The 27,249-nt window shown below is 39.4% G+C and overlaps 1 protein-coding gene across 1 annotated transcript; it reads left to right on the top strand.

The window, feature by feature from the left end:
- Positions 1-2,501: 2,501 nt before the first annotated feature.
- rab11fip2 (RAB11 family interacting protein 2 (class I)) lies at positions 2,502-20,135 on the top strand. The gene is made up of 6 exons (XM_030442316.1): positions 2,502-2,719; positions 3,543-4,138; positions 8,293-8,699; positions 9,913-10,255; positions 12,931-13,006; positions 15,209-20,135. The coding sequence occupies exons 2-6, from the start codon at positions 3,786-3,788 to the stop codon at positions 15,431-15,433; spliced, it is 1,404 nt and encodes a 467-aa protein (XP_030298176.1). The 5' UTR covers positions 2,502-2,719; positions 3,543-3,785; the 3' UTR covers positions 15,434-20,135.
- The last annotated feature ends 7,114 nt before the right edge of the window (positions 20,136-27,249 follow it).

Here is a 27,249-nt window from a genome sequence, read left to right as displayed (position 1 = left end):
CAACTGTTTCCCCTCTCCCCACTGCGCCTCATGCCTCTTTCATATATATTCTCTTGTCCTCAACAGATGGACAATTTTACAGCCAGAGCTTTTTTTCAGTGTTTAATAAATGTAATACAACATATCTAGTGTTGAAGAAAGGGGCCTTAACCAGAACCATGTGCACAGAGTGGCTGGCGGCCGTTAGGGGCTAGAGCTAATATAGTTCAACATGTGGAAACGGACATGCAGGCAGGTTCACTTGCATGTTGGGCATTTTATGACCTTCACTTTTGTTCCCTGAAAAGTCTGGGGTCTTACGTTACTACTCTCTAATTTACAGCATAACGTTTTGTTTTTAAATGCACCAATGTATTCTCTACAGCAGGAGAGTAATAAAAGGATACAGGTGATGTTGGAATGCAGTCTTTCATGTTTTATCTCACAAACGAGTCGTACAGTGGTATAATGTTCCTATAAAGGGTAATATATGAAAGCGTTTGACTTATTGTCAAATTAAGTAAGAGTGTCATGACCCGGCTGGTGTATATGCATGCCTCTGGTCATTATTTTATTCAGTTCAACCCGACACTGCTAACCACAACAGATAGTAAAATATTTGTGAAAAGGAATGTGAGCAGTGATAGGAACAGATAAATCCCATCACCTGGAAGACAACTAGGTACTGTGCAGTTTGAATTAAACACGTTACGCATTGAAACCTTTTCAGATCTTGTATTCAGTTGTCAACAAAACTCAATGGACTTGTAATAGTCTTTTGGGGTTTTGCTTGTCTTCAGACTTCCCAGAAGCCCCTGCTGGCCATCACAATAAAGATCAAGAGCCAGTCAAATCTACAAAATGCTTTCTTGTCATTTGATTTTGACCCACTGGTGGGTCAGCAGTCACTCAAACTCATGACATGCAACCAAATTTTGTACAAACTAGGGCAGATCATTTAATCAAAATATTATCGGAATCACAATTTAGCCATTTGCATTTTTTTATGTGTTAATCTTAAAATGGTCACAACATACCTTTATGACTGAAACATTGTAGTGCAACAAATCATGTTGTCCAGACATATGAGCATGCTTGTGTGGTTCACACCCTAGCAAAAATCACATCATCATTCTTATATTCTTTTCAGAGAAAATTAAATGAAATGTAACAAATCCTGCAAATAATTGTGACTGGTGTTGTAATTGCAATTGCTATCAAAAATAAAAGCAATTGTGTTTTTTTTTTTTTTACACATATAGGGATAGCTAATGCAGTACTGACAGTACGGTTTGTATAATTCACAAATTTGTACCATCTTACAGTATGTCAGCCTGGTATTTGGGGAAATGTGTATAAAATGTGCCAGATATCATGTAGAATATTTCCCATTAGTTAAGTGGAGCGGCCATACAAAAAACAGGGAACCTTGGATTTGAATACGTCCATTTATGTCATCTACATCATTCAGCTTAAATGAAGAGCTGGAACAGGATGGTACGAAACATAATATATAATACAACTGTCAGACCGAGAGTAATAATAGGATTTATAAAACCTCACAGTTATTTCAGGGGGATTTAAAGGGGAAAAAAATGGATGTTAACAGGTAATGTGGTTGCATTTTATGATGAGATATAAACCAGTATACACACTGTATGCTGTATGTATGAATGTATATTTTTTTAATTAAAACAGTTGTATTTGTCTGGTGAAAATATTGTTTTGCTTGGCCAATTTATTTTAGGGGAGCTAAATATCCTTTGTGCATTTACAAAGTGACATTGTACTGTAATTATTCACCTAATGCAAACACCAGCATGAAATCCTCAAATGTATTACATGCTATCTAACACACATTTTTGTACAGCCTAATATTTCACTATAAGCCTCAGCATTTCATTCAGAGATGTACTCTAGATAAGTGCAATAATCTCAGTTTGATGGATGGCGCAGCCGCAGCCTCAGGCCGGTGCTGTGTACATACTGCACTGGTTGTGGCAGAACGATAAAACCAATATAGGCAGGTGTGTTTGGTTAAGATGCACTTGTCAAGTGGGGTGACAAGCATGTCTGTGTTCATTCAAGTGAACCCCTTATCTGCACCTCCTTGTCCCACTCATGAGACAAAAGCACTTCCCATGTTTGTATGATTTACCTCTCTCAAATAAAGTGCACACACACATGCACGCACACACACATACACACACACATAATCAAATGCACATACATGAAGGACATCTCTGAGGAAACTGTGTTAGCTAAAATTATTTATAGCCTATCCTTAGCCTCTCATTACTGCTTACCTACAGTATATAACCACAACTCAACAGGGAGACTTCGTCTTCTTCCTTTCTTTCTTTTCATTTTTCTCTTTCTTTCCTTCTTTCTTTTTTAACATTTTTTAAAATCACATTTCTTTAGATAATGTTCTAATCGACATTCTAAAGCCGTTTGTTGTGCGCGAGCGTGTGTTACATTAGTTAGCGCGTGCGACCACAGCTGACACTTGAACTTTCACCGGGCTGGTGTGGAAGTGACGTCAGACAAGGAAGTAAAGCTCGCCGCTGGCCGACAGCAGTGAGCAGCAATGGATAGCAACAGCAGCAGCGGCTACAAAAGCCAACATTAGCTGACGGCATTTGTCCCAGAAACCGTCGCATGAATGTATTTGTGTAGCCGGTCTCTGCTGAGCTGAAGTGCTGAATGTCCTTCCAGTGTCTGTGAAAATGACACCGAGGTAAGCACCTCTGTGTGTGTGTGTGTGTGTGTGTGTGTGTGTGTGTGTGTGTGTGTGATGCTCTGTGTGCTTGTTAGCTCAGCAGCTAGCCGCATGTAGCTAACTCTGTCTTGGAGCCGAGCAGAATGTGACAATATCAAAGCTTCTTCGAAACCTCATGAGCAAATGTTGCCTCGTAATGTTTGATATGCTTTAAAGCACGAGTTAAGCTCAGCAGTCAGTTGAATAAAAGCCCAGGTCGTTATGACAAACCTGTGGAAAGATGCTCACTTAAAGGTAAATTACCTCATGTGGGTATGTCAGTTCTGTACAGCTGGGGTTTCTTGTAAATGTGCTCAAGCTGAACAACAAAGACATATTATTTATAGATAATCCAAAAATAACACCAAGAGATGCTCACAGGCAGCGGAAAAAAAGATCAGAAAAGACAGCACCAATGGCCATTTCACTTGAAAATGGGTACATTTTCATCACAGTATGGTTAATTTGTAAGTAATATATGAGACCATCCTGCCACCATCCCACTGAGTCAGTCACTAATTCAGTGACACCAAAATGTGTCACTGGACGAGATCATCAGTTTCGGTCTTGATAGTAGAGCTGAGGGAGACTTATTTATAGGTACTGTACAAAAATCATGAAGCACAGTCTAATTTTGATATTTTCTGATAACTTCAAAATCACACGTTGGTACATGTCACTGCCATCAAAGCCGGCTGAAATCATTAGCTACTTTGATATCAGTGTTCCCCGTGTACCCACATGAGTCATGTTTTGGTTCTGGGAAAGATACTGATGCTGCTCTGTTTCTGTGTTTTTTCAGATGACTCACCAGTGGCTTGGACATCTGTGATTTGACAGAAGATGAGGCTTGCTAAGTTTTTCAGACTTTTCATTGGTTGTAATGATTGCTACTGTAGGCACATAAACCACACTGACATGGACAACAAACTATAGTGAATCATGTTTGTTGCTTTTTGCACATCACACTCACTCAGAAAACTAACCACATAGATTATCATTTAGTTTGTTTTGAATGGCTTTCAGTTGATAACCAGTGCTGACGATGTCACTGGGCGAGCAGTCTCAAAAGTGGTTTCCAACCCATGTCCAAGCCACTGTTCTTCAAGCAACCGGTTTACAGCCCAAGGGCAAAAATGGCACCAATGATGCCTACACTATCATCCAGCTTGGCAAAGAAAAGTACTCAACATCAGTGGCAGAGAAGACACTTAACCCTGTCTGGAGAGAAGAAGCCTCCTTTGAATTACCCGGTTTACTTCTGGAGGGCAACCCTGAAGTCTATGAACTCTGCCTTATCGTGATGCATCGCTCATTAGTTGGGATGGACAAGTTCCTGGGTCAGAGGTCCATCAATCTAAATGAAATCTTTGATAACAAGGAGCGGAAGAAAACTGAGTAAGTATTAGAGCTACTAGGAAAAATCAGTTAGTTGTCAACTATTGAATTTACTATTTCTAGCCTTTTAAAATGTTCTTATTTCCTCACACCTCTCTGACAGTGAGTTGAATATGGTTTGGTTTGTGGACAAAGCAAGACATTTGAGGGCATAATCTTAGGATTTTATAAAACACTGACTTTTTTGACCATCTTTAGACATTTTATCGACCAAACATATAATCGATAAATCGAGAAAATAATCAATAGATCAGTTGACAATGAAAATAATAATTAGTTGCAGCTGTAGTTTCATATACTGTACCAGTGAAATTCAAGATCTAACCTCAAAGCATATAATTTCATGGGATGTCATGAACTTAACATTGTAATTGGCCAGCATTACTATTATTTTCCAGGGAAAAGCATTTATTTCCTTTTAACTCTGCTGTAGTAGGCTTAAAGCTAAGTTATGTTCAGGTAAGACCTGTGTACCCATTTAAATGTGGCAGTATGCCTCCTTTGTACAATCAGGACAGCATAAACTCTGTCAGTGCCAATGAAAATGACATTTTTGTTATCTATGGAGTTGTTGCAATGGCTTTATTTTACAATGTTACACCCACATAATGTTGCAATAATGAAGGGAGCTGCAGTCAAATCCTTGCAAGAGAATACTTGGGCACACTTCTGATTATATGTGGATGATGGAACAAGTGATGCAGGAAAAACTAAAATACCAAGCTAATGAGCGTCTGCATTAGTTTATATAGTAGTTGAAATCTGGACACTGGGATGTCTCTGTTGTATTTGGATGCCACTAAATTTAGTTGGCACATTTTGAATTTTTATTATACTTTCCACATGTGGAGTGTCACGTGAAGAATCACATGTGCAGTAGTTCAGCTCTTTTATAGCATTCAACTGCTTTTCAACTCCAGCTGACTGTTATGCATCAGTGTGTTGTTAGTCGAGGAATGAACTTGTGAGAGGAAGTGGAAAATATTTGCAGAACTATTCCAGTCATAAGTGGATTACAGCATGGGCTAAATAAGTTGTTATTAGTCACAATTTCTGCACGTGTTATTGCAATATTTGGCTGAATGTGTTGTGTTTTGTGTGTTTACATATTCTTTGTTCTCAGTTGGGTTTATGACCCAACTCCTTTACACCACATGATTTGAATTAAATTGCACTGTCCTTTAATCACTTTGTGTACTTGTTTTAGAAGAAAACATTTTATTAGGTAAATTTTCTTTTTATTTAAAGAGCAGAGAGTAAAAAAATGTTTGCAGTCCAGAAGGTTAATTGGTCTAACAGAAACACCAAATTGTTTCTTTAGTTTTAAACTAGATAGCACAGCTGTCACAGATTAGGTAATGTTCTCCATTTCTGACCACAGATTGGTAGGACTTTTACATTTTATCGTCCCTCTGTTGTTAAAGGCTTAACCTACATTGTTGAGAGATTCTTTTTAGCTTAATCACTTACATGGTGAGCACCAGTTGGCCGGATTGAAACTAGTGGAGCTGGCCAAACATGTCTTGTTAGTCACTCCTGTACAGTGGTTGTGAAAAGAAATGGCGTGTCCTGTGTAGTTTAATTACTCTTTGTGTTTTATTTTTTGTGTGAATGGGTGTTCCCTCAGACAGCCCGAAAGGAATGTGTGTCAGGTGTAGTGGAGACTCTAACTGGCATATAGGTGTGATATTGGTCTGTGTAACTGAGTCAGCCCTTACATTAACAGGTGACTTGTCTGGGTGTTTTACCCGCCCTATGTCTGGGGAATGCTTGGGATGAGGTTTGCAGCGCTTTGTGAAATTACTGTATAAAAGGTTTGAATGGATAGTTAAAATCAGTAATATATAATTGATTATAAATAATAATACATTTGTAATAAACTAAACCAACATTCTGTACATACAGGGCTTCGGATTAACTTTTTACACTGGTTGCACTGGTGCACATAACATTTTAATTTAGGTCCACCAGCACAAAATACATTATTGTTGCCAATAATACATTTTAGTCTAATTTGTAAATGGATATCTACAAAAATAATCTACAGAAAATATGTTTATTGGAAATTCTTGAAACTGTTACACCTGTTGGAGCACTCAGAACACTCACTCACATTTCATGTGCACTGGTGCAATCAATTAAAATGTGAAGTTGACAGATTTTTGGGTACATGTACAACCAGACCAGACACACCCTCGAGTGACTGGGGACAATATCGTCTGAGAAATAAATTTTACGTCATGTTAATACTCAGACATTGGAATTGGAATTTAAAAAGGACACGTCCTGAAGACATAAATCATGAAGAAAATAAAGCCCACGCAATGGAAATAATAACTCTGAGGCCCTGTTAACAAAAAATGCACTAAAACAATGCGAAACATTTGGCACAGGGGTGTAGAAGTCCATTACTGTCAATCCAGTATTTGTCACTTTTCATTGGTTCATATTCATATAGAAGTCAATAAATTGATGCATAATTATTGTGACAGGTCTCACCACTATCACAGTGTGAAGTCTTATATTTGGCCGAACTTGGGACTTTTGACCCTCACAAGTCTACATTAAGCAAACAGGAACAGAATAATCACATTGGATCTGGTGTTAATTAGCTCACTGCACATTTGAACATTAGCACACTTCCTCTTTGCCCATCAGTTGGGAGAATCACAATATGTTATAATCACAAGTTTTATTTGTTTTAGGTGCCTGAGCAATGTACCTCGAGGCCGTGCACTTTTTCAGCAGAGCGTCTGTAATGAATACGACGTGTTGCTTGTTGGCCTAATCCTACACTGCAGGCATACTTGACAATGACGCCAGGACCCTAGATACTATATCCACACTCCACAGTGGGTCTGTGTTCACTGTGGCCCATCCACAGTGTTTTTGAACTGACATATTGGGAAGGAAAGCCCGTCTTGATATCTGAGTAGGCAGCCCATAATTATCGCACACCTGTGTTTGTTGATTGTGAGGAGTTTCCCAGCGGTCCAGGCCCGAGTGGGAGGATTGTGGTTCCAAGCACAGGGAGGTTTATCTTGGCCTTGAGACACACGTGAGCTGCAGCCCGGCCCCACGGCAGCGGCATGCTGTGGCTGCTGATCAGACCAAGCGTGGCGCGCAGCCTGGGAATCAGACCCAACAAGGCCTTTCATGACTGGGCTCCTGAGCCACGAGCTAGGTGGTTTAGGATAGCGTTCAACAGCTGTGCTTTTTCAAAAGCTCAATAGCAACACTTTTTATGGACTGAACTGATGGCTGATTTTTCCTACTGGAATTCAGCTGATCACCATTTAAACCCAGGAAGAAATGTGTGTAATTGTATGAGAGAAAATGCATAAAGGTGAAAATTGTTTGAATTGATCAAACTGTAGCATCATCAATGTGGTTGAGCGCAAAAACCAATATATTGACGTGACCGCAGTTTGTAATACACCCACAACATTTCCCAGATGAATGTGTCAAAAGCAGACAGAACATTTTCACTGATGTTTCATTCTTGTGCTAGTTTTCTAAAGGAAATTATCACCAGCCCTATAACACAGAGGATATGCCTCATTAGCATGTATGAACTGCTGGGTTGCCCTGCGACATGGCTTTGCAATTTCCCAATTGCTCGTCGTTGCATTTCTGAACAAAGGCCAGATTTGTGCAAATGCCACTTTATTTCGCTCAGAGTGAATGCATAAATCCCATTACTTCCAGTTGAAAAAGCAGAGATGTTAAACAAATGGGAGCCCAAAAGCAGCCTGAAATGGTCTATATAATTCAGCAGCAGGCTATTTCTTATGTTCTGTTTGCAAAGAATAATGTTTATCCTCTGAATGATAAATTGTATTCTCACTTGTGTCAAAAAAAGTTCAAACGATTTAAGCCCCTGTATGTGTAGCCTCTGGATTAGTCTGCTCAAATTAGCCTTTTCTGTGATGTCCACAAAGAGGTAGGTAGTGCACTTTAGAAAAATGCTATTTTCTCCTTTTGTCATATTGTTGAGTGTGAGGACTTCTACCACGTTCTGACTTTGTATACCTGTCTTTCTGAGTCATGTTGAATTACGTCTGATTACCCCAGATTTTCATAAATCCTGTTCTTTTTATATAAATTGTATCATTGAATTTGCTCAGCCTAAGCCTCCTCCACTCTCATTTTAGCTGGTATTCCTTGGAGTCCAAGCTGGGGAAGAAGAAAAAAGAACGAGGCCGCATCCAAGTCAGCATCCAGTTCATGAGGAACAACATGACAGCCAGCATGTTTGACCTCTCCATGAAGGAAAAGCCCCGCTCGCCTTTTTCCAAGCTGAAGGACAAAATGAAGGGTCGCAAACATGACAGCGGCTTCAGTGACACATCTTCAGCCATCTTGCCTCGCTCTGCCCTGTGCGACTCGGAGCCCAACCGCCAGATCTTCATCCCAGAACCGCAACCCCAGCCTGAAGCAAAGGTCAAGAGACCGCTGCTCGCTGGGACTCATAAACTCTCTGCAGCCCATTCCATGTCAGATCTCATCGGGACCCACTTTCGCCCCAAACTGGACTCCATGAACTCCATAGAAGAGACTGGTGAGGACAAAAGCTTTAATTTTTCAGAGTTTTTGCAACTGTGTTTCAATATTATGTTGTATTTGTGGTTAATTAAATATTTTTGTATTATTTCTAGGTAAAATGTATTACTGCTTGCCACATGTCTGCAGGGACTTTAAGGTTTTTGAAATCACACCAATCTCATGTGATAATAAATCATTGCTAGCTTCTTATATCTTCCTTTTTCAAAGATCCATTGCAGTGGAACAAGCGAGACTGGTGAGAGACTACTGAGAAGCCTACTACTAAAATTACAGAGTAGTGCTATAATGTGCTATAATGTGCTATAATTGTGACTCTCATGCTCTCAAAATAGGATGCAATTTCTACTGTCCATCAGTAGAGGCCGGCTAAAAGACAAAGAGCTATAGAGATATAAGGCATAATAACTAAAATAAAAAGTTGTTTAGGTCATTCATATCAATCTGTGACCTTCACTGATCTCTGATGCTAAGCAGTATAAGACTGGCCTAAAGATTCTTCTCAACATCTTTGAGTTACTGAAGCTTTAACAAGTCGCCATTTAACAGTAACAACAGTACAGAGATCCAACAGAACTGACTAGTAAAATGTAAGGCATAAAAAAAACAAGCAAGCAATCAGCTGATTATCAGAATTAACTGATTTTACAGTTATCTCTAAATGTACAAATAATCATAAAAAGTAAATCTGTAAGCTCATAACTCAAATTGCAGCATGCTCCATCTTCACTTCTCAATCTGCACTGCACATCTATCTGAGGCACTTACATTATGATTATGGCTTTATCTTACAAGCATCTGTGATCATTCAGATTGGCATGCAGGGGAGGTCAACCAAGTTCTGGAGGTAGATGGGACACAATCAGAGATTTGGATTGTTTGAATACTTAAAACAAAAACAAAAAAGAAGAAGAAATTAAAGTTGTCCTCACTGCTCCCAGTGAAAGGTTTTTATTGTGGTGTTGTATTGGCTTGAACAGTTCATCAGCTCCTGATTCACCCAAACTGATGTCATCACATCAGACATCAGTATGGTAATTAAAAAACCTGATTACATCTGATAATCACACAAATAAAAACAAAGCAATCACATAGATTTGGGGTATTTGGGTTATTTGTTGTGTGGTTGTGTATTTGCATAAATATTTCTTTATTAATAACTATGTCATAAGTTGATGTACTGCTTTTGGTTTCTCCTCTTGGGAGTGCAGGTCCTCACAGGCGTTCCCAGAGCGAGGTGCCAGGCTACCAGGACAGTGAGGCACACAGTGACCCTTTCACTGATATCAGTGACACCCTGCCACAGAAGTATGCCACGCTCCCACGCAACCGCAACCCATTTGAGGGGGAGCATGGGCAGCTGTGGGACCGGGCAGAGCGGAAAGAGAAAAAGGAGAAGGTCAGCCTACTGGAACGCGTGACGGGAAAGAAGGAAGGCCGCAAGACCAGCAACGGAGGGCGTTCAGGCAGCTCTGGAGACCTGCGTTCCCCCAACCCCTTTAGTGGAGACTCGCAAGCAGATACTAACCCATTCAGCTCCAGCTACAAAGCCAGGTAGACCCTGTTGTGTTGGCTCAATGTGGTTCATCAAAAGGAAAAGACGCCGCACTCCTTCACTACTATAGCTTTTTTCTCACCTTCATGAGGGTTTTATCTAGTTTCCTTAGAAATGATCCATTAATGATGGACAATGTCACCAAGTCAAATCACCTATATTGAAAGCTTTTAAAATCTTTCATTAAATACAATTTTTAATCTTAGAGAATGTAGAAATTTGCAGGAAATAAAGAACCACAAATACAAAACATACAATCCCTTTAAAATGTATGACTGACTCTAACTTATTTTAAAGTCAACCTACAGTACCATAATCCATCCACCCCTTAATTTGATTTGAAGTTGTTCTCAAATGTCAGTTCTCAGACAACAAATATAACTCAAATGATGCTACCAAAATAGCCATAAGTCCCAATTCCTCATTTATCCCACGTATGTTTAGAGTGCTCTTTATAGCAAATACAGAATACTTCCTTCTGAGGGAGCAACTTCTGTAAATGTCCCCTGTCTGGTCAACATAAACATACAAAAAATGGTCACATATATCTAAAGTTGCCTTTGCACGTCTTATATCAACCAACATTTCTTAGAGAAAACACTGCAGACTAGAGCTGTCCCAAACGATTATTTTTCAAACGATTAATCTAGCGATTATTTTTTCGATTAGTCGACTAATCTAACGATTAATTAACATTACATGACCAAACAAAAGTAGCGTAGTAAGTGTAACTGTCGTTAGTAACTTATATGAGGAAAAAAATACCGAAGTTGTAGGCGGAGCAGCATCCTTCCTCCCCCCTGTCCTACCGACTCTTCATTACATTTCTCCCCGAAAAACAGTGTCTGTCACCGGGAAAAACCTTTAACTCACTCAAGTGGTTGTGTTGATAGAAATCACCGCGATGGTCAGCCCTCCCGACCGAGACTTCAGTGAACTTTCCCCCAGAAAACAGCCTCCGCTCCTGCAAGTGACAGAGTCGTGTAGCGACCTGTTTACCTATGGCAGTTATGTAATTATGTAATTTAGCACGAAAAACGCAACTCTTATACGTTTGAGGATGTTTAGGGGGCCGGGTTCTCAATCACTACACATTATAAATGGTCCGCTGGTTTAGATCGATAGGGGAAACACCTGGGAAACACCCCGACGTCATCATCATGACGTGTACCGCACGTCTCTTTAGGAGCGGCAGCACAGCTTTCTGTGTGAATTACATGGCGGTTCGTCTTTATTCCAGCGGTGCTTCGCTCTGTGTGAATGACCAACGGCGGAGAATTGACAAACCGCCGCTGCGACGTTAATGCAGCGTCTCTGTGTGAGAGGGGCTATTCTCAGCCTCCGCAGGTCACACCACTTCCTGTTTGGGACGACGCGTCGACGCAAATTATTTGTGTCGATGAATTTATGTCGTCGATTACCTCGATTACGTCGACGCATCGTCCCATCCCTTCTGCAGAGTTATGGTTTGACATCTAACAAACATAATCCTAAAAAATCCTGCTAAAATATCCATTTCTTCCTTGCACTGAAGGGTGATTCCAGAGTATTTAAGCCTGGGCCCTATTTTTACATATTTTGGCATGTAAATGACTAATGGGCACAAAAATTGTCTTCGAATTGGTCCGACAGATCTTTAGCCAGCAGACGCTTAACGAAAAAAAATTAAATAGCTACAGTTTAGTTCTTTGGAGTAAATGTGTTGGTCAAAGTAAGTCCACCAAAGTGCTTGTTTTTGCAAGTAATGGGCTGTGATTGTTACTAAGTGTCTCACAACATTATACAAAAGATCCCTGCCCAGTGAGACACTTTTTAAATATCTAAAAATGAAAAAATTAAAGAAATGGCCATGACCCTTACCCTAACCCTTTGTGCTCTGCTCAAACCACCAGACTCCTTTGACAAAAACAGTCATTTTACCACCCAAAACACAGGAGTTGCTGGTGGCTGAAATCCGCATCCAGCACCTGTACAGCAGCGGTGCTTATGTATTTTTAGAATATCACTATGTTTTCATCATATTCCTCAAACCATCTCATAATAATCCCAAAACGTGGTCTTGCTGCCCAGTGGCACAGCTGCTGTACCACAGGATATTGGTTACAACATTCCCATGAAGTTTCAAATACCTCGCTGATTGAAATCTACTATCCGATAGACCCCCTTGTCTCTCACTGTTGTCAAGTATTGTTGCTTTCCACCGAGCCTGTTCCATCTATTTTCTGTGTTACATAAAGTGTTGGTGAGCACTGTGGCTAAGTTCTGGTTTATCACAGTGGAAGGTGTCATTAGTGGCTCTTTAGAGAGCCTGGGCTTGATAACAGAGCCCTCTGAGCTATAGTAATGAGATCCTCTGCAGAGATAGACCACCCAATTAACCACTTATCTCTGAAGGCACTAGTCCATCATCTTTACTGCTGCCTTTTTCAAACAGCAGCTCAGTGGTCATTTATAATGTGGTGCTGGAATACAAAGAGATTTTATGTTATTTGTCGATGAATTCATTTGCTGCTGCAGCAAAAGAAGGCCATTATGAATATTTTACTCCTCAATAAGCTATGTCAGTCACCTTAAATATCCAAATGTACTTTATTAGCCCCTCAGAGGCAGCCTCTGTTGTAATAGAATGGTAATAATGCCTTCATACTTTCCTGACTCTTTTATTGCCTCGCAGTGATAAAAAGTCGTCAAGAAATGAAGACAACACCTTTGGCCAGAAGAAGAAGAAGGACATCAATGGCAAGAAAAGTGTAAGAAAGACAGCACAACCCTCTTTTAGAAAATGCAAATGACTTATCAGGTCATACTGTTGCACGTTGTCAGGTGTACGTGACAATGATTGAGATGAAAAAGATGAGAAATGACCCCAGCAGTTGCAACTGTGTCATTACTTCCTGCATGGTGTCATGCAGATTTTTAATTGAGAAACTCCCAACTTACATTTGTCATAGCAGCTGGTGACAGTGATCTCTGAGGTTACAGAAAATTCATATGTGCCATTCAACTAATTAGCAGCTGCACACATCAGTCATCATGTCTGATCTGGTCATAATTTGAAGTGGTGTGAAATTTTGGGCTCTAAGGTCAATTGTAGTGGTGTGTTGACTCTGTAATTGGAGGTTTTTGCTGAGAAAAGGCATAGAGATGTCATCTGTTTTTCTTCTTAGTGATTATTACATTATTTGTGCATGATGTTTTAAGCCTTCATATTTTATGTTCAGTTTAACTTCTTTTGCCAACTATTACACAGCAAAATTGGTATTTATGAGGGAGCAGTGGGAGCAGTAGCTAAAGTGCTGCCTAAATGAGAAGGGGAATGCTGATAATGGCTTTCCTCACCTTTCTTTGTGGGTGTTGAGGGCTGTCGGTATCCACACATGTGCCCCTGTGCATGCTGCAGTGCCTCGCAGACATGGCAGCTCCCATTTCCTCTGCTTCAAGGCCCTAATTAACCACACACAGGGGGGGAAGGAGGGAGGAAGGGCAGTGAGAGATTTCAAAGGACTGAGCTTTTAGATTCTCAAAGCTGAGCTCATTAGAAACTGTAATGACACAACTGGAGAATGCCAAGTGTGCGCCTTATCTTCTCCTCACTACTGATCGCAGAAAAATGGTCATCATTACTTTGCCAATTCATGGTCATTTCCAGGCCTTTGTCACCAGCCACTAAAGCTCCTGATTATTATGCTGTGCGTGTGTGCGTGTGTGTGTGTGTGTGTGTGTACACACACGTGTGTATGAAAGGGAGGAAGGGAGCACATGCTTGTATCTGAAACCAACATCCCCTTCCATATGGCAGTCAGTTCTCTTATTCCTTCTCAAATGGCTTAAGTGCAGTGTCTTACAGTGAGATGCCTTTTTTTTTCTATCTTGTGTTAGGAATAGGTTACTGAGCTCTGTTCTCAAAACCCTCCTTATATTGGACATTTAATCTTGGTGGCAAATATTTCATTTTGGTTTGTGTCGCCCCACAGTAGCCTCTACGCTGTTAGACGCGATAAGATACCTGGTAAGCAGTCCCGTTCCAGGTCTTTCTGCATTGTCTTTCCTCAGCAGTCGAGGTTTGAATGGTGCATGGGAGTGGAAGCTGATAAGTGTGGTATTTTAAACAGGGTGAAGGCTTTGCTGCTCTATCCGTTCGGGGGAGGATGCCCAGCACTGAAGCGATAAAGTGGTCGCTCATTAAAAACGATTACAGCTCCTCTTCTACCCGCGCAATATGATCTGCACATACCGTACCTCACTGCTCTGTCCAAGTAGGTTGTCCACAAAGAGCAATACTTGGTTTCGGTTGCATCCTTATTTTGGTATGTATTAGCCTGACCTTTAATTGTTGAAATATGCAGCTTGGCATTTCCCCCGCTTCTGTAGGAAATCTTTATTATTGAGTTCTGACATGCTTGTTAGAACTTTTTCTTGAATCTTGTCTATTTAGAAAGATCGTGCTTTTAGATACTTTAAACTAAAGGGGAGAAAAAACACATTTCCCGAGATTTCAGCTGCTTGCTGTAGTGTCAAAGTTGAGTCCTATTAGAGCCTTTTAAAATGCTCCTGATTTGTTATAAACATTGTTACACTGTACTAGATCACAACATCTGCTGTAGACTTCATTGACACGTCAGTGCTAAATCCCGTGAGAAGGATCATCGTAACAACTCTCAATTAGCCTTTATTAGCAGCAGAGAAGGAGAGATAAACACATGACACTTAATGTCACGTTAGGCCAACACATCTAATTAGTCTATTTTCTCTGTCGCATTGTGAGTGAACTTAAAGGGTATCTTTATTCTTGCCTTTGTTGTCAGATGCTGACATTTCATAGATCATTCACCCATTTGAGTCTACTTTTACAAAAAGAAAAAAATAACCATGCAAAATATGGTGATTATGGAGCATGTCACCTCAGAATCTCCTGGGATTAAATTGAGCTTTTATTTGTTTTACATTTTCAGGTGGTGACACATGAAAGCGTGGCTGCTTATAGCAGCTTGTCCTTTGAGGAAGTTGTGCAGGAACTCATCAAACAGAAAGAAGTGGTGAAAAAGAAAGACGCCCACATCAGGGAGCTGGAAGACTACATCGATAACCTGCTTGTGCGCGTCATGGAGGAGACGCCGAGCATTCTGCGGACGCCCTATGAGCCAAAAAAGAAGGCGGGTAAACTCAGTAAAAAGTAGAAAGGAAAGACACAGGATGAGAAGTTACTAATGAAAGTTTAGCAGTAGCACATGTATCAGTATCATGTGGTAAAATGAGCAGGAACAAATGGGATTGATCAAAGCCAAATTTATGTTTTAGTTGTGTCTTTGCTTAAGAACATTTGTATTCAGTGGATGTAGTTTTGACAGACATTTTTCAATGTTTTTGTTATTTTAGTTCATACAGGTTTTTTGCCCTCTTTGTTTGGCAGAAATCTCATGCCAGAAGTTCAGTTTTTTTAAAAATGACTTAATACTTTGTGCATTTCATGGCACTTAAATGGTATACTAAGAATTAATCAGTCGATTCAATTAAAATCCAATCCATACTTTTGACAAATTAAGGTTTAGCTACGTTGTATGAACTTATGAACCCACAGAGGTCTGTTGCACACACAGGTGCCATCATCTTCCCAGATGCTCTTAGGGCACATATGCAGCTAAATTCAAGTTTACCAGATGCTGTAGTGGCAGATGTGAGCTGTTGGCTGAAGGATTGTCAAGCGGTTGATAAGATGAAAATGTAGTAACAGGGTTTGCACTACAGTTGCCACCTAAAGTACGAAACACATTTAGCACAGGCAGCCTCGGCTTCGTTCTGAGCTCCTTGTCACTCTTCTACCTAAAAAGAAAGAGTGATTCATAGGTATACTTTAAAGGACTGGAGGAGAGTTACAGTAAGAAGTTACTGGACAGTATCTGGGAGTCTGTCAAAAAAAAAAAACGACAAACAATGGTACATTCCTGTCATCAGTTACTGATTTGTCATTCTTCATTTTATTTGTGATGACTATCATTTAAGTTTCCTGGGCCAAGGGGCCCATGGTCATTCTCTAAAGGTGATCATTTTACTTACTAAGTGCAATAATAATAACTTGAGTATCTTGCTTTGTATTCTGCTGGTTCTTGTTTACATTATAATCACAGCTTTGATTTGATTCACTGGAAGAGCTTGGAGATCTTTGTTTCGCGGCGGATTGCCTTCATCTCTTTCAAACACAATTTTTGCAGACGATTGCATTAATGGTACCTAGCTGCACATGTGGACAAAGTCTGAACAGTCTTTATTTATAAATGCTTCTCAGCACATTTACATATGAACACTATTTTAATGTATTTCTGCGGTACTTTACGGTGAAAACGATACAGTATCCCAATACCCCCTCTTCTACCATCTCTTCTACTTTATTAACACTGTACAGTGAGAACAAATCCCAAAAATATGGGCGCATTTGATTAAGTATTCATGTATTAAAGTAATACAGTTTGTAATTTCCATTAGCATTAAAATCTGTTTACCTTTAATGAAATGCTAGACACAAATTAATTATGATCTGTGCCTCAGTATATTTCAGCTTTTTTAATTTTTGTATAATCAAAACTGTCTTAATTCTCACATTCATATAAGATATAAGTGTCTTACCAGTTCACTGAGTACTAATGAGAGTCAGTTTGTACTTGTTCAAGGTAAACAGCCAATAAGTGTCGTCAGGTCACAAATCAAACAGTTTGACAGCCTGTGTCAGAAGCTAACTGTCCTCATTTCACAGTTTTATGTCATCTCATTTGTCGCCTCAGTCTGTGATGCTAATGTCATAACAACATGTGTTGTTTCACTGTTAAGCAGTGCTTGATTCACTTTAATCTTTATCTTTATCACTTTCTACTGAACTAATTCAGAGTGAGGTTTGGGGCAGCTGTTAGATTGCACTGCTGGTACGAATGACTACTTCAAGTTTTATTATCAGCGAGAGGTTAAGTTCCCATACCTGTGCTTGTGGTAGATGATCAACAATAATCACTAGCTTATGTTTAGGTTTACATTTTTAATTGTTTATTCCTTAATGTACAGTGTTCAACATGCTTTTCATTATCATAGTTTACTCAAGGTTGCACACCATTTTAAATGATATGTCAGACCTCTTTTATCAAATGATGATCCACCTCATCATTTTGCTGGTATTTATATCTTCTTTTGTAATTAACGTGTTCAAAATATTTGACCTTTACACTGTATTATACCAAACCACAACTCAGACAATGTGCTACACTGTATGTATGGAATGTCAACAGTCAAAAACACTTGTACATTTTTTTCATTTTTCAAGAATGTTGCACCAGTCAGACACACACTTTGTTATGTGCTGGTTATTTCTGCTGCTGTTAAAAAGTAGTTATTTCATTGGAAAGTATGTGATCTCTTTGTGGACTTGAGGTCAAAATCTGTTACTGAATGTATTCTGTATTATGGCTTTGCAAAACATCCTGAAATGTATAGTAATACACAGTACACTAACAAGGCCATTGAACCTTTCCTGCCTTTTAAAGTATTTGGTGTATCCAAAGAGATCATTTCATCTGGGTTCTTCTCTCTATTGGTCTGACAAAACTCCGACATCTTCATCATGGATGTGCTATGATGTGATTCAGATGTTTGGTAAATTACTTTGTATCGGTTATCTGATTTGAGTACTTTTTGTAAAGCCAAAAATGTTGGAATCGGTACATAAAATAATGAGTATTATGTGATGCTTATTAAGGAGATGTGTGGATAAGAAACTGTTTTCCATTGCCTTCCTTCTTTCCCTTTCCCCATCATGTTACAGGCTTTACCAACAACTTTGACTAGGCTGTATTGGTAGTTAGCCACTTGATCAAGGACCTTGAAGAGCTCTCTAATACTTCCATTGTACATACTGTATAGTCACTTTGTAATATCACTTCACCTTCTTTTGACTTTTTGCACTTGTTGTGCTGTAAAATGTTTGCAAGCGGGATTCCTGGGGATTTATTCTGTCTGAGGTTCAATCAAAATCCGAGTTCAGTTAGAGGGAATCTAAAAAGTGGGGATAAAAGTGTAAAACTGAAGGAAAGTATTCACCACCCATTTTTAATTTGTGTGTAACTGAAATTGGCAAACTGTGTTTTAATCATGCTTTTTAATAGTTTTTCTTTCTCAGACCTTTTTGTAGCTATAGTTAATTTCTCTTTGCTAGCAAAGCAAATGGATTTGTGGCAGTGGTGTTTCAGTGTTGCTCATTTTGTGCATCATAGAGTAATACTCTTACACTGTTAACCAGTGATGTACATTTAGGTCTATAATGTGCCCTAAAGCCCAATTGCTTTGCCTGAATCATGAAATAACAAAAGATAAGGTCTTTAAAAAAATGTTGTATTCATTTGGACCCGGAGGTTATTTAGTTCAAATGAAAAATGAGGGGTGAGTAGTTCAAATTAATTAATTTTGCCTGTCATTTTTCCTTTTAGCTTGATTGCTACATTTGCTTTATGTTTTGATATAATTTGGTGCTTTGCTAGATGTCAAGCTAAAACACAAATCTAAATGAAAAGCATTTTCAAATCATTTTCTCGCACCGCAGTGTAAAGGGGTACATTGCAAAATAGCCCTGCATCATTATTACACTTCTTCCTTTCCACTTTGCATAATATTCGTCATCCAATTAATGCCAGTGCTTGGCTATGCAAAGCACACAAAACGCTTCCAGGCAAAATTTCTTATAAAATTTGGCCATGGCCTGTGTCATAATTTCAATCTATATGGTTGTTTTGCACATGCATTAAAATGTAATTTAATTGTTGTAGGTGAATGTCCGACCGTTTCTGAAAAATAGCGCAAACATACAGTGATTTTTTTTTTTTCTCCCAATGTTGATGAAGCATGCATCGAACCATTTCATGAAGGTGACATAAAGCTCGAGTCGGATCTCAACAATCCTCCTCTGGCAGTCGTTAAAGTCTTCTGATAATATGATGCTGCTTGCCATAGGCCACATACAGCTGCCAGACACTAAGACTTAAGCTCTCGCTAAATCCCCTGACGGTGCTTGTAATGTGGCACACAGTTTTGAAGGATATGATGACTGTTTATAAAAGATCTCGACAGTTAGCAAAGCTTCATTGAGTTTACAGAATTGTATGGAGGCTGGTGTACAGAGGCAAACACAATTGAACATAATGTGAGTTGATTTTGGTGCCCCAACATGGCGGATATCTAAAATGACATTTTGATACTAACATGTTGGTCTACTTCTGGAGTGACTGGAGAAACATGCCTTGTAATGTAACAATGGATTTGTTCAGATTCTTGTCATTTCTGCATGTCAACCACAGGTTTTAATAATGTAACACTTTATATTATTGCCAAATTATATGGCATTTTCCAGATCCAGAAAAAAACATAAATCAACCCATCGACCCTCATCACACCACCTCATTGTAATGTATTCAACTCAGAATTGTACAGAGTGTAAGTTGATTAACAAACGTCCTTTCCTCGAAAGAGGCAGACAAGTTTTTTTTGTTTAATATTTTACACCTAATAGACAATATGCAAGACTTTCATTCCTGGATGTTTGGGGACAAGAATGTATGTTTTTTTTTTTTTTTTTTTTTTTTTTAATGGGGTCTAGAAGATGTATGTGTAATGATAGCAGGATAATGCTGTTAATGGTGACTACATGTTAAGTGCCAACACAAGCACTAATTAAGTTTGGTGATGCATTTCTTCATAATCACACATTCTCATACAGGTTCAAACATTAGCCTTTAGATTTCTCCACCATCATCATCATCATAATCAAATCTAATCTTCTACTGGATGTAGTTTGAAAGGCACAAGAAGATTGTATTGTCCTTTTCAATAAACTCACTCTAAATGAAATCTGCTTTTTGTAGTTTGTTTTTCTTTGTTTGTTTGTTTGTTAAGCAAAAAGAGGATATTTTCACCACAAAGTCACCTCACAACATGCAGCGCATATGCTTCATCCAACGCTAGGTGTGCAAATCTGATGCAAATCTTCCATAAAGTGGATTGCTATGCAGCTGTTCCTTTCTTTCAACACCTGTCCAACCATTCCTACGGATCAATTAAAAGCCCCTCTCAATTAACTCTGATCTCACGAGCAGTTAAACCACGATTAGCGTTTTGAATTGTGCTGATTTGTGTCAAGCTTTTGTTTTTCCCCTTGCTCAGAGCGGCTCTTCCTTTTGTCCTGGAGAAATTCCCATGCCTTCCTGGCAAAAAGAGAGAAGTGGCATCGTTTGACAACTGAGTAGCGAGATTGCTTGTTAAAACTCCACTCTAATTTGCCTATGTGTGCGACAGGACTGTGTGAAACCTTTTGGGACAAGAAACACTTGTCTTGTTTACCCGCCGATGCCTTTGTGGGTCGGCGTGCTTCCCTGTCAGCCCGCCGCATAGCAGGTTAAAACAAGACCTCTCCCCTGTCGCTTCAATCTGGTAGTCCCTGAAGAGGTGCACCTCAACACCGCAGCAGCTGCAACTGCACACCACAGCACCGCATCACATCTGACAATGACGAGACGCAAAGCGGTGGTAACCACGGACACCAACAAAATACAGAGTAAACACAACTTCTATAATGAATTAATCTATGAATGCTACAGGTGGCTGAAATGGTGATAGAACCACCTGTGCTGATTGAATGATTACTGAATAATTAGGTTACAGTTTGCTAGGGCTAAATTTAAGAGGCAGTAACATTTAGATGCAGCCATGCTTCTAAAGTTAATTTCAAGATGATCCTGCCTGGCGATAGAATTGGCAGCATGCGTCATGATTAATTTTTTATCTTCCTGTGTTAACTTACAGTCTGCCTGGGAGACACTGAACACAAATAAGTGTGTAATTGGGCTTTATGTAGGTGTCACCTGTTGTATTCATAAGCTAATTGGCATACTCATTGTCATCCTTATACATTCATCAACAGATTGGATTTCACAGAAACCAGCTTTTGTGCGGCGGTGGCACGTGTCATCTGAGTGCTCCTAGATTAAAGCCCCTTAGTTCATTGTGCATTATATCATATTGCTGTAATTTGAGGAAATATCCAACAAACGTGTTATGTAAGATTCTGCGGGTGCAGGAGAGCCCAAGCGTGCCAGACAAGGGCCACCCACAGGTCACCTGCACTCCCTTTAAATATGGATGGGCGTCATAGCAGGGATCAGTGTCACCCCGCACGCGTCTGTGAATAGAAGTGCCTTAAGCAATCATGGAGAAACTTATATGAGGAGAAATTCAGCAGATGGATGAGGTGTTTTTAGGGGAAAAAGCAGACCTACTTGGGCAGCTGGCCTGAACTTGTTGGATGATCGGGGGCCAGATGTCAAGGTTAACCCCTCACACTCCCCAGAGCATCACACCCCACCCACTCCTCCAATGCAGGACTCTTTGTTGGATAGTTAACTCATCTGAATAGGTGCTTGAGATAAATCAGGTGTCAAAGGTGCCGCAGATCCCCGTGTTGTGCATTGTATTGATGGTATTGTCTTCCTCTGATAGCTGCCACGCGTCTGGTATCAGGTGAACAAAGCCAGATGACAACTAGAGGAAAGAGGGGATCTGTCTACACAGAACAGCAAAAAAGGGAGAAGAATGCTGACCATGACTAATGTGGCTACAAAAAGGATGTACAGTCAATTAAAGTCAATAAATTCATACATTGTATCTCGTACATTAAAAGTTTTGTTTTTATTATTCATTACCCATTTTTAAAAAAGGCTATAAATGTACTCTAATCCTGGTGTCACTAACTTTATAACTTTTTTTTTTTGCTTGCACAAACTATAGGAGCGCTGACTGGAGTCTTTAGACAATACAAGTCCACCTATCAAACCAGTTGATCATATTTATTAGTCAGGATGCCTATAATTTAACAGGCTAAGTATTGTGTTGGCAGAAAGCATAAAGCCTTCTGTAAGAACTGTATCTGTAAGTCCAGAATAACTCTGACTTTTTCATGATGTGGGATACATTTTGCATATGCTTCTTTCATTTTATGGTTTCCCACATATGCATTTTAGATTGTCATTGGACTAAATAACTTGAAAAAAGTTGTGGGAAAAAAAGTGGAATTAACAGCATGACATAGGAGTCTAGTAAGCCTAGTAGGCTAGAAAATGGACACTAGACACAGGTATGGTCCTTTCCTTCTTGGAATTTGAGTCTGTATTTGTGAAATAGTGAGTTATAGTGGTGACATACACGTTGAAGTTCTTTTTGAGAAGTTTTTATAGAGTCAGCTAAATAAGTATTTTGTTTGTTGTTGGGCATTCCAGCCAAACTTTCAGCAAGCAAGTTTACTTCATTACATTTTACTTTTAGCTACCATACATGAAAAAGCACTCCATATCACTCCAAAGCAGCTAAGTTATAATCACTAATGCTAATATTACTGTACAAAATAACACGGAAAATCTACATTAAAACTACAGTGTCTGGTGGTTTTATGAAGGTAACGTTAGCTAATGCTAGCTAGCTGCCATCTAGCTGATAGCTTCTGTTGGATTGTTTTTGTGTTATCAAGCATAGTTGTCGCTAGCACGCTAGCTAGACTAATTTTGCTAAAAAGCTAATTTTGCCGTCAAGTTTATTGACTAAAAAAATTAGTATAATTCACCAAGTGTAGTGAACAAACTGTAGTTATGTTTGGAGAATTTTAATTGCATCAAATATCAGTATTGTCATGAATGAAGCATTTTTTATGTAGCCTGATTATTTTATTTCCTCCGTTTTCCCGAGATAACGGGATAATGTTCTTGAGATCTCGAGATAACGAAACTTTGTTTTCCCGAGATAACGATATAATTAATTCGAGATCTTGAGAAAACAAAACGATAATGTAGTAACCTTATATTAAATCATTGCAGGAAACATCATTCAGTGTAGCAATGTCAGAAGAGCCGGAGCATATCAATCACCGCGTCACATATCTTTTCAATCAAGGCCTGACACAGGCTGAAATAGCATTATGCCTTGCTATTACAGATAATACACACAGTGTGTGTAATCTAAAAAGACGGCTACCAGCAGCGAGGACCCGGGTGTCTCCATGGTTGTAGCTGGTCAGTTACGTAGTTAACGACGACATCAGGCTCACTTAGATTGTGCCGCCGATATGGCTGAATCCTTGCTAACTGTCTTTTTAGATTACGCACACTAATGTGTATATTATCTGTAAACCCATCAGTCATTTATTTAGATTTTTTTTTTTTTGCTAAGTTTTTATACCCTGCTGGAAAACCCAGCATAGACCAGCATCAAAACCAGCACCAAAACACAACATTATGCTGGTCTTGCTTGTGACCAGTCCAGTGAGGTGCTGGTTTTGGTGCTGGTCTAAGCACTGTGTACCTGCTCATAACATTAGCTAGCTGTAATTAGCTAATTGTGTTAGTTAAGTTAAATGGCTAGAACAATTAGAAATTAACAAAGGGAAGAATTGGCAAAATCACATAACATCAATAAACTGTATATGTTTTCTCTCTCTCGCTCTTTGTTGATGTTATTGAACAGATAATGTTAAAGTTAAATGCGAAATGCCTCATGTTATCTCACTGTTTTACTGAAAAAAAGTTGTAGCATAACTTTGATCAAAAGAGTTGAATACCAGTAACTTTAACAATGGTAAATAACACTCATTTTTTTCAGTTTAGGAGAGTTTAGTCTTAAGCTTTAGCGACTTATATACATACCTAACATGAAAGATTTCTTATCAACTCAAATCAGAGTACAACTTGTGTTTTAGACCCTCTTTGAGACTTCGATATGTTGTGCTTTCTGCAGGCCCGGCTGTTTTGGGGAATTAGTCAAGCTCATAGGACCACAGTGTTTCTTCAGGAGGCTGGTGAGTTTGGCCTCATTATCACTGTCTGAGCAGCACGTGCCTGAGACTTGTCACCTAAAAGCTGGGAAACTCGAGCTGTCAGCAGTCCACAGCTTTGCATTCAGTCATTTTTTAGACTGTAATTGACACCACGAAGAAGCTGGAGAGGGATCGTGACTGTGAAAACAGTGTGAAACCATAACTGATTATCTTATTTTGGCATTATCAATAATAAAGAATAACATATAATTATGATTAAGGAGAAGAGTGCTATTACACCGCTATGTCAGACACTGTGTCAAAAATGGATCAGGATTTGTATTTGCCCTACTCTCTCTATTTTTTCAGTGGAAGGAGGTTACAGTTGTACCAAATCTAAAATTACATCAGTCAGTGTGTGTATTGTTATTGCTGTGGGTAACTGTATTATGTTAAGTTCACTTTTTGAATATGATTTGTGATCGTCACAGCAGGATAACCCAGCAGCAGGCAGGCCGCTCACTGCTAACGTCAAGCACAGTTGTAGTTTGCAGTGGATAGATCACATTAGAACTTCATTGCAATAGCTCTGTAAAGCCATGCTAAAACTAGAGTAATACAATCAATCAATCAGTCATCTCCTGACTTCACAGCACAGGAGAGCTCTGCTGGAATGCTGCTAAGCTGCAGATGTACCAGCCAAATTACTCCAGAGGGGAATTACCAGGCCATAAATCCAGACGTCAGGAGGATGGCTGTAGCCTATTTCACGGTAAAAAATCCATGCAACTTGTTTCCATTACCTTCATAAAGAATGTCTCACTGTGCAGGGCCCAAACTTATCGCTGATGACAGATCTAAACATGTTTGCATCCAAACACGGCCTCAAATCACTGGGACTTTAAACAAAAACATCATGAGAATCTGCTCTCGTCATTCACCATGTCCTGACAGGTCCTTTAAAGTGCATGATATGTGACATGACAAACTGTGGGAGAAACTAATAATTATCTCCTCATTTATAATCTTCTGTAAGTCTGAGGCATGCTGCAGCCTGCAGGTTTTACCTTTCTGTAGATATAGTGTTGCCGGTATTTGAAGAACCATCATCATTACATGTTTGTGATCAGATCTAATGGTTGTAGTAAAAACGCAGGATCCTTTCTCCTATTTTTTTGTGCAATTCTCATGTAAGTAGAAGGCAAACAACAGACATACTGGCTAGTCTACACGACACAGTAACCACTGGCATCAGATCGTTGGCAGGTACTGGGCTTCATTATTGCTAATTAAGATGTATAAATATGCTGTCTGGCACTTGACTTGTCATTTGCAATGGGCCATTTTTTCCATCAAACTCAAAAAGTGCCAAGGTAGACAAGGTGAGGGCATCGGTGCTTGTAGTGATGCTGTAGTGTGTACTCTGTGGGCACAATTCGGCTCAGCTGGCATACATCTGACTGACGCCTTTGGATGCCAGCAGCTAAACAAGCCCAGGTTTGAGGGGAGCGTGTTGTATATTGGGCTGAGCTCAGCAAAGTCTGCCAATGTCTTTGAGTGTCTGGCTTCATGGTCTCTCATACAGAGCTCCTTGTTGAGTTGCACTCTGTGGTCATCTTACAGATGATGGCAATGGACAGTTTACAGTAGGAAGCAAGGCCAGCAGGATGTGACATCACTGCATACTGCACTAATAGAAAGTATTAACCTGTTACGTTAGTGAATCAGGATTCAGTCCAATTGTTGTTTTTGGGCTGAGTTAGACATTTCAGAGAATTAACATTAGTTTTGCCTGCCACCACTGTCAGTTTAGTTGGATGTCAGCAGTCACATGTCATCTCAATATTTTTACAATAAACAACTGATTTAATTTTTTAAAATTTGAAATGGAAAACCAAAAATATATACAACAGGGCTTTGTTTGATTGAACTGCGCTAAACCACTTTGTATAACCCTGATTCCCAAGAAGTTGGGATGCTGTGTAAAACATGAATCAAACCGAAAATGATGATTTTCTAATTCTATTCGACATATTCCCAATTGAAAACAGGACAAAGACAATATATTTGATGTCTTACAGCTGTAAATGCCAGCAACACATTTCAAACAAGTTGGGACAGGGGCAACAAAAAAAGCTCAAAAACACCTTAGATTTAGATTCCACATTCCACAGGTAAACAGGTTCATTGGTAACAGGTGTCAGTAAAAGGCTCAGGCATTCACAAGCAAGGACGGGGCGAGGTTCACCACTTCGTGAAACACATGATTCTATAAAGAATTACAGCATGGGCTTGGGTGTATTCAAATTTTCAGTAACAGGAAATCAAATTAAAAAGACATACTAAAGTCTTCCATCCTGACAGGTCGGTGAAGAGCAAGAGAGGTAAAACATTAAATTACCTCAGGAGAGTCTAAAAGAGCTATATGATTAAATCATTCTATCTTCATCATCGGAGGGCTAAACCAGATGTCAGCCACTTGGTTGGTGGAAGTCTCTAGTTTGCACACTCTGTCTATAAGTCGAAGATTTTTGGCTTCAATCGCCTCTGAGCAGCTTTTTAAGTATAGAAAGAGCTCCACATGTATCCACATTTCTCATATTAGATCTACTATGTGTACTTTCTTAGTTTTGACTGTTATTGACATTGTTGGGACAAAACAAATATAAGGCTCAATTAGATTATGATTTCAATCCTTTTGTCTTGTGTTCACTGCAGACATGCAGTATGCAACTAATCTAGAAAAGTACTCCTGCGTTAACAAAACAGCTTCTCTCTGGCTTTGTTGCACTTCGAGTTGCTTCGCCATCACTGATACTGTCAGTACCTCTCTCGTTCCTCCCCTTTATTTTGTATATGCATTCTACTTTGAAAATCTGTTATTACCAGGCAGCTCCCAGGTGTGAGTGTAAACATGTCCAACCTTTCTTCATTGTGCAGATACCACAGGAGGCATCTTACTGCAAATACCATGTGTTCTTGCAGCTTGTCTGCTTACATGAAATGAAAGAAAAGAGATGTTTTGTCCTCCCACTACATCCTGAGGATTAATCGTAATTTCTATACTTTGCTTCCTTCATTTTGCATTAGCCAATGCATGATAAGATTTATGCTATGGGTCACTGGTATGATTAATGATTTGTATCTTCATTTTGTAATTCTCCAACT

This window comes from Sparus aurata, chromosome 15 (assembly GCF_900880675.1).
Source record: "Sparus aurata chromosome 15, fSpaAur1.1, whole genome shotgun sequence".
In the NCBI taxonomy this organism is placed as follows: domain Eukaryota; kingdom Metazoa; phylum Chordata; class Actinopteri; order Spariformes; family Sparidae; genus Sparus; species Sparus aurata.
Note: the sequence above shows the minus strand (reverse complement) of the source record. Positions and strands in the feature narration are given on the sequence as shown.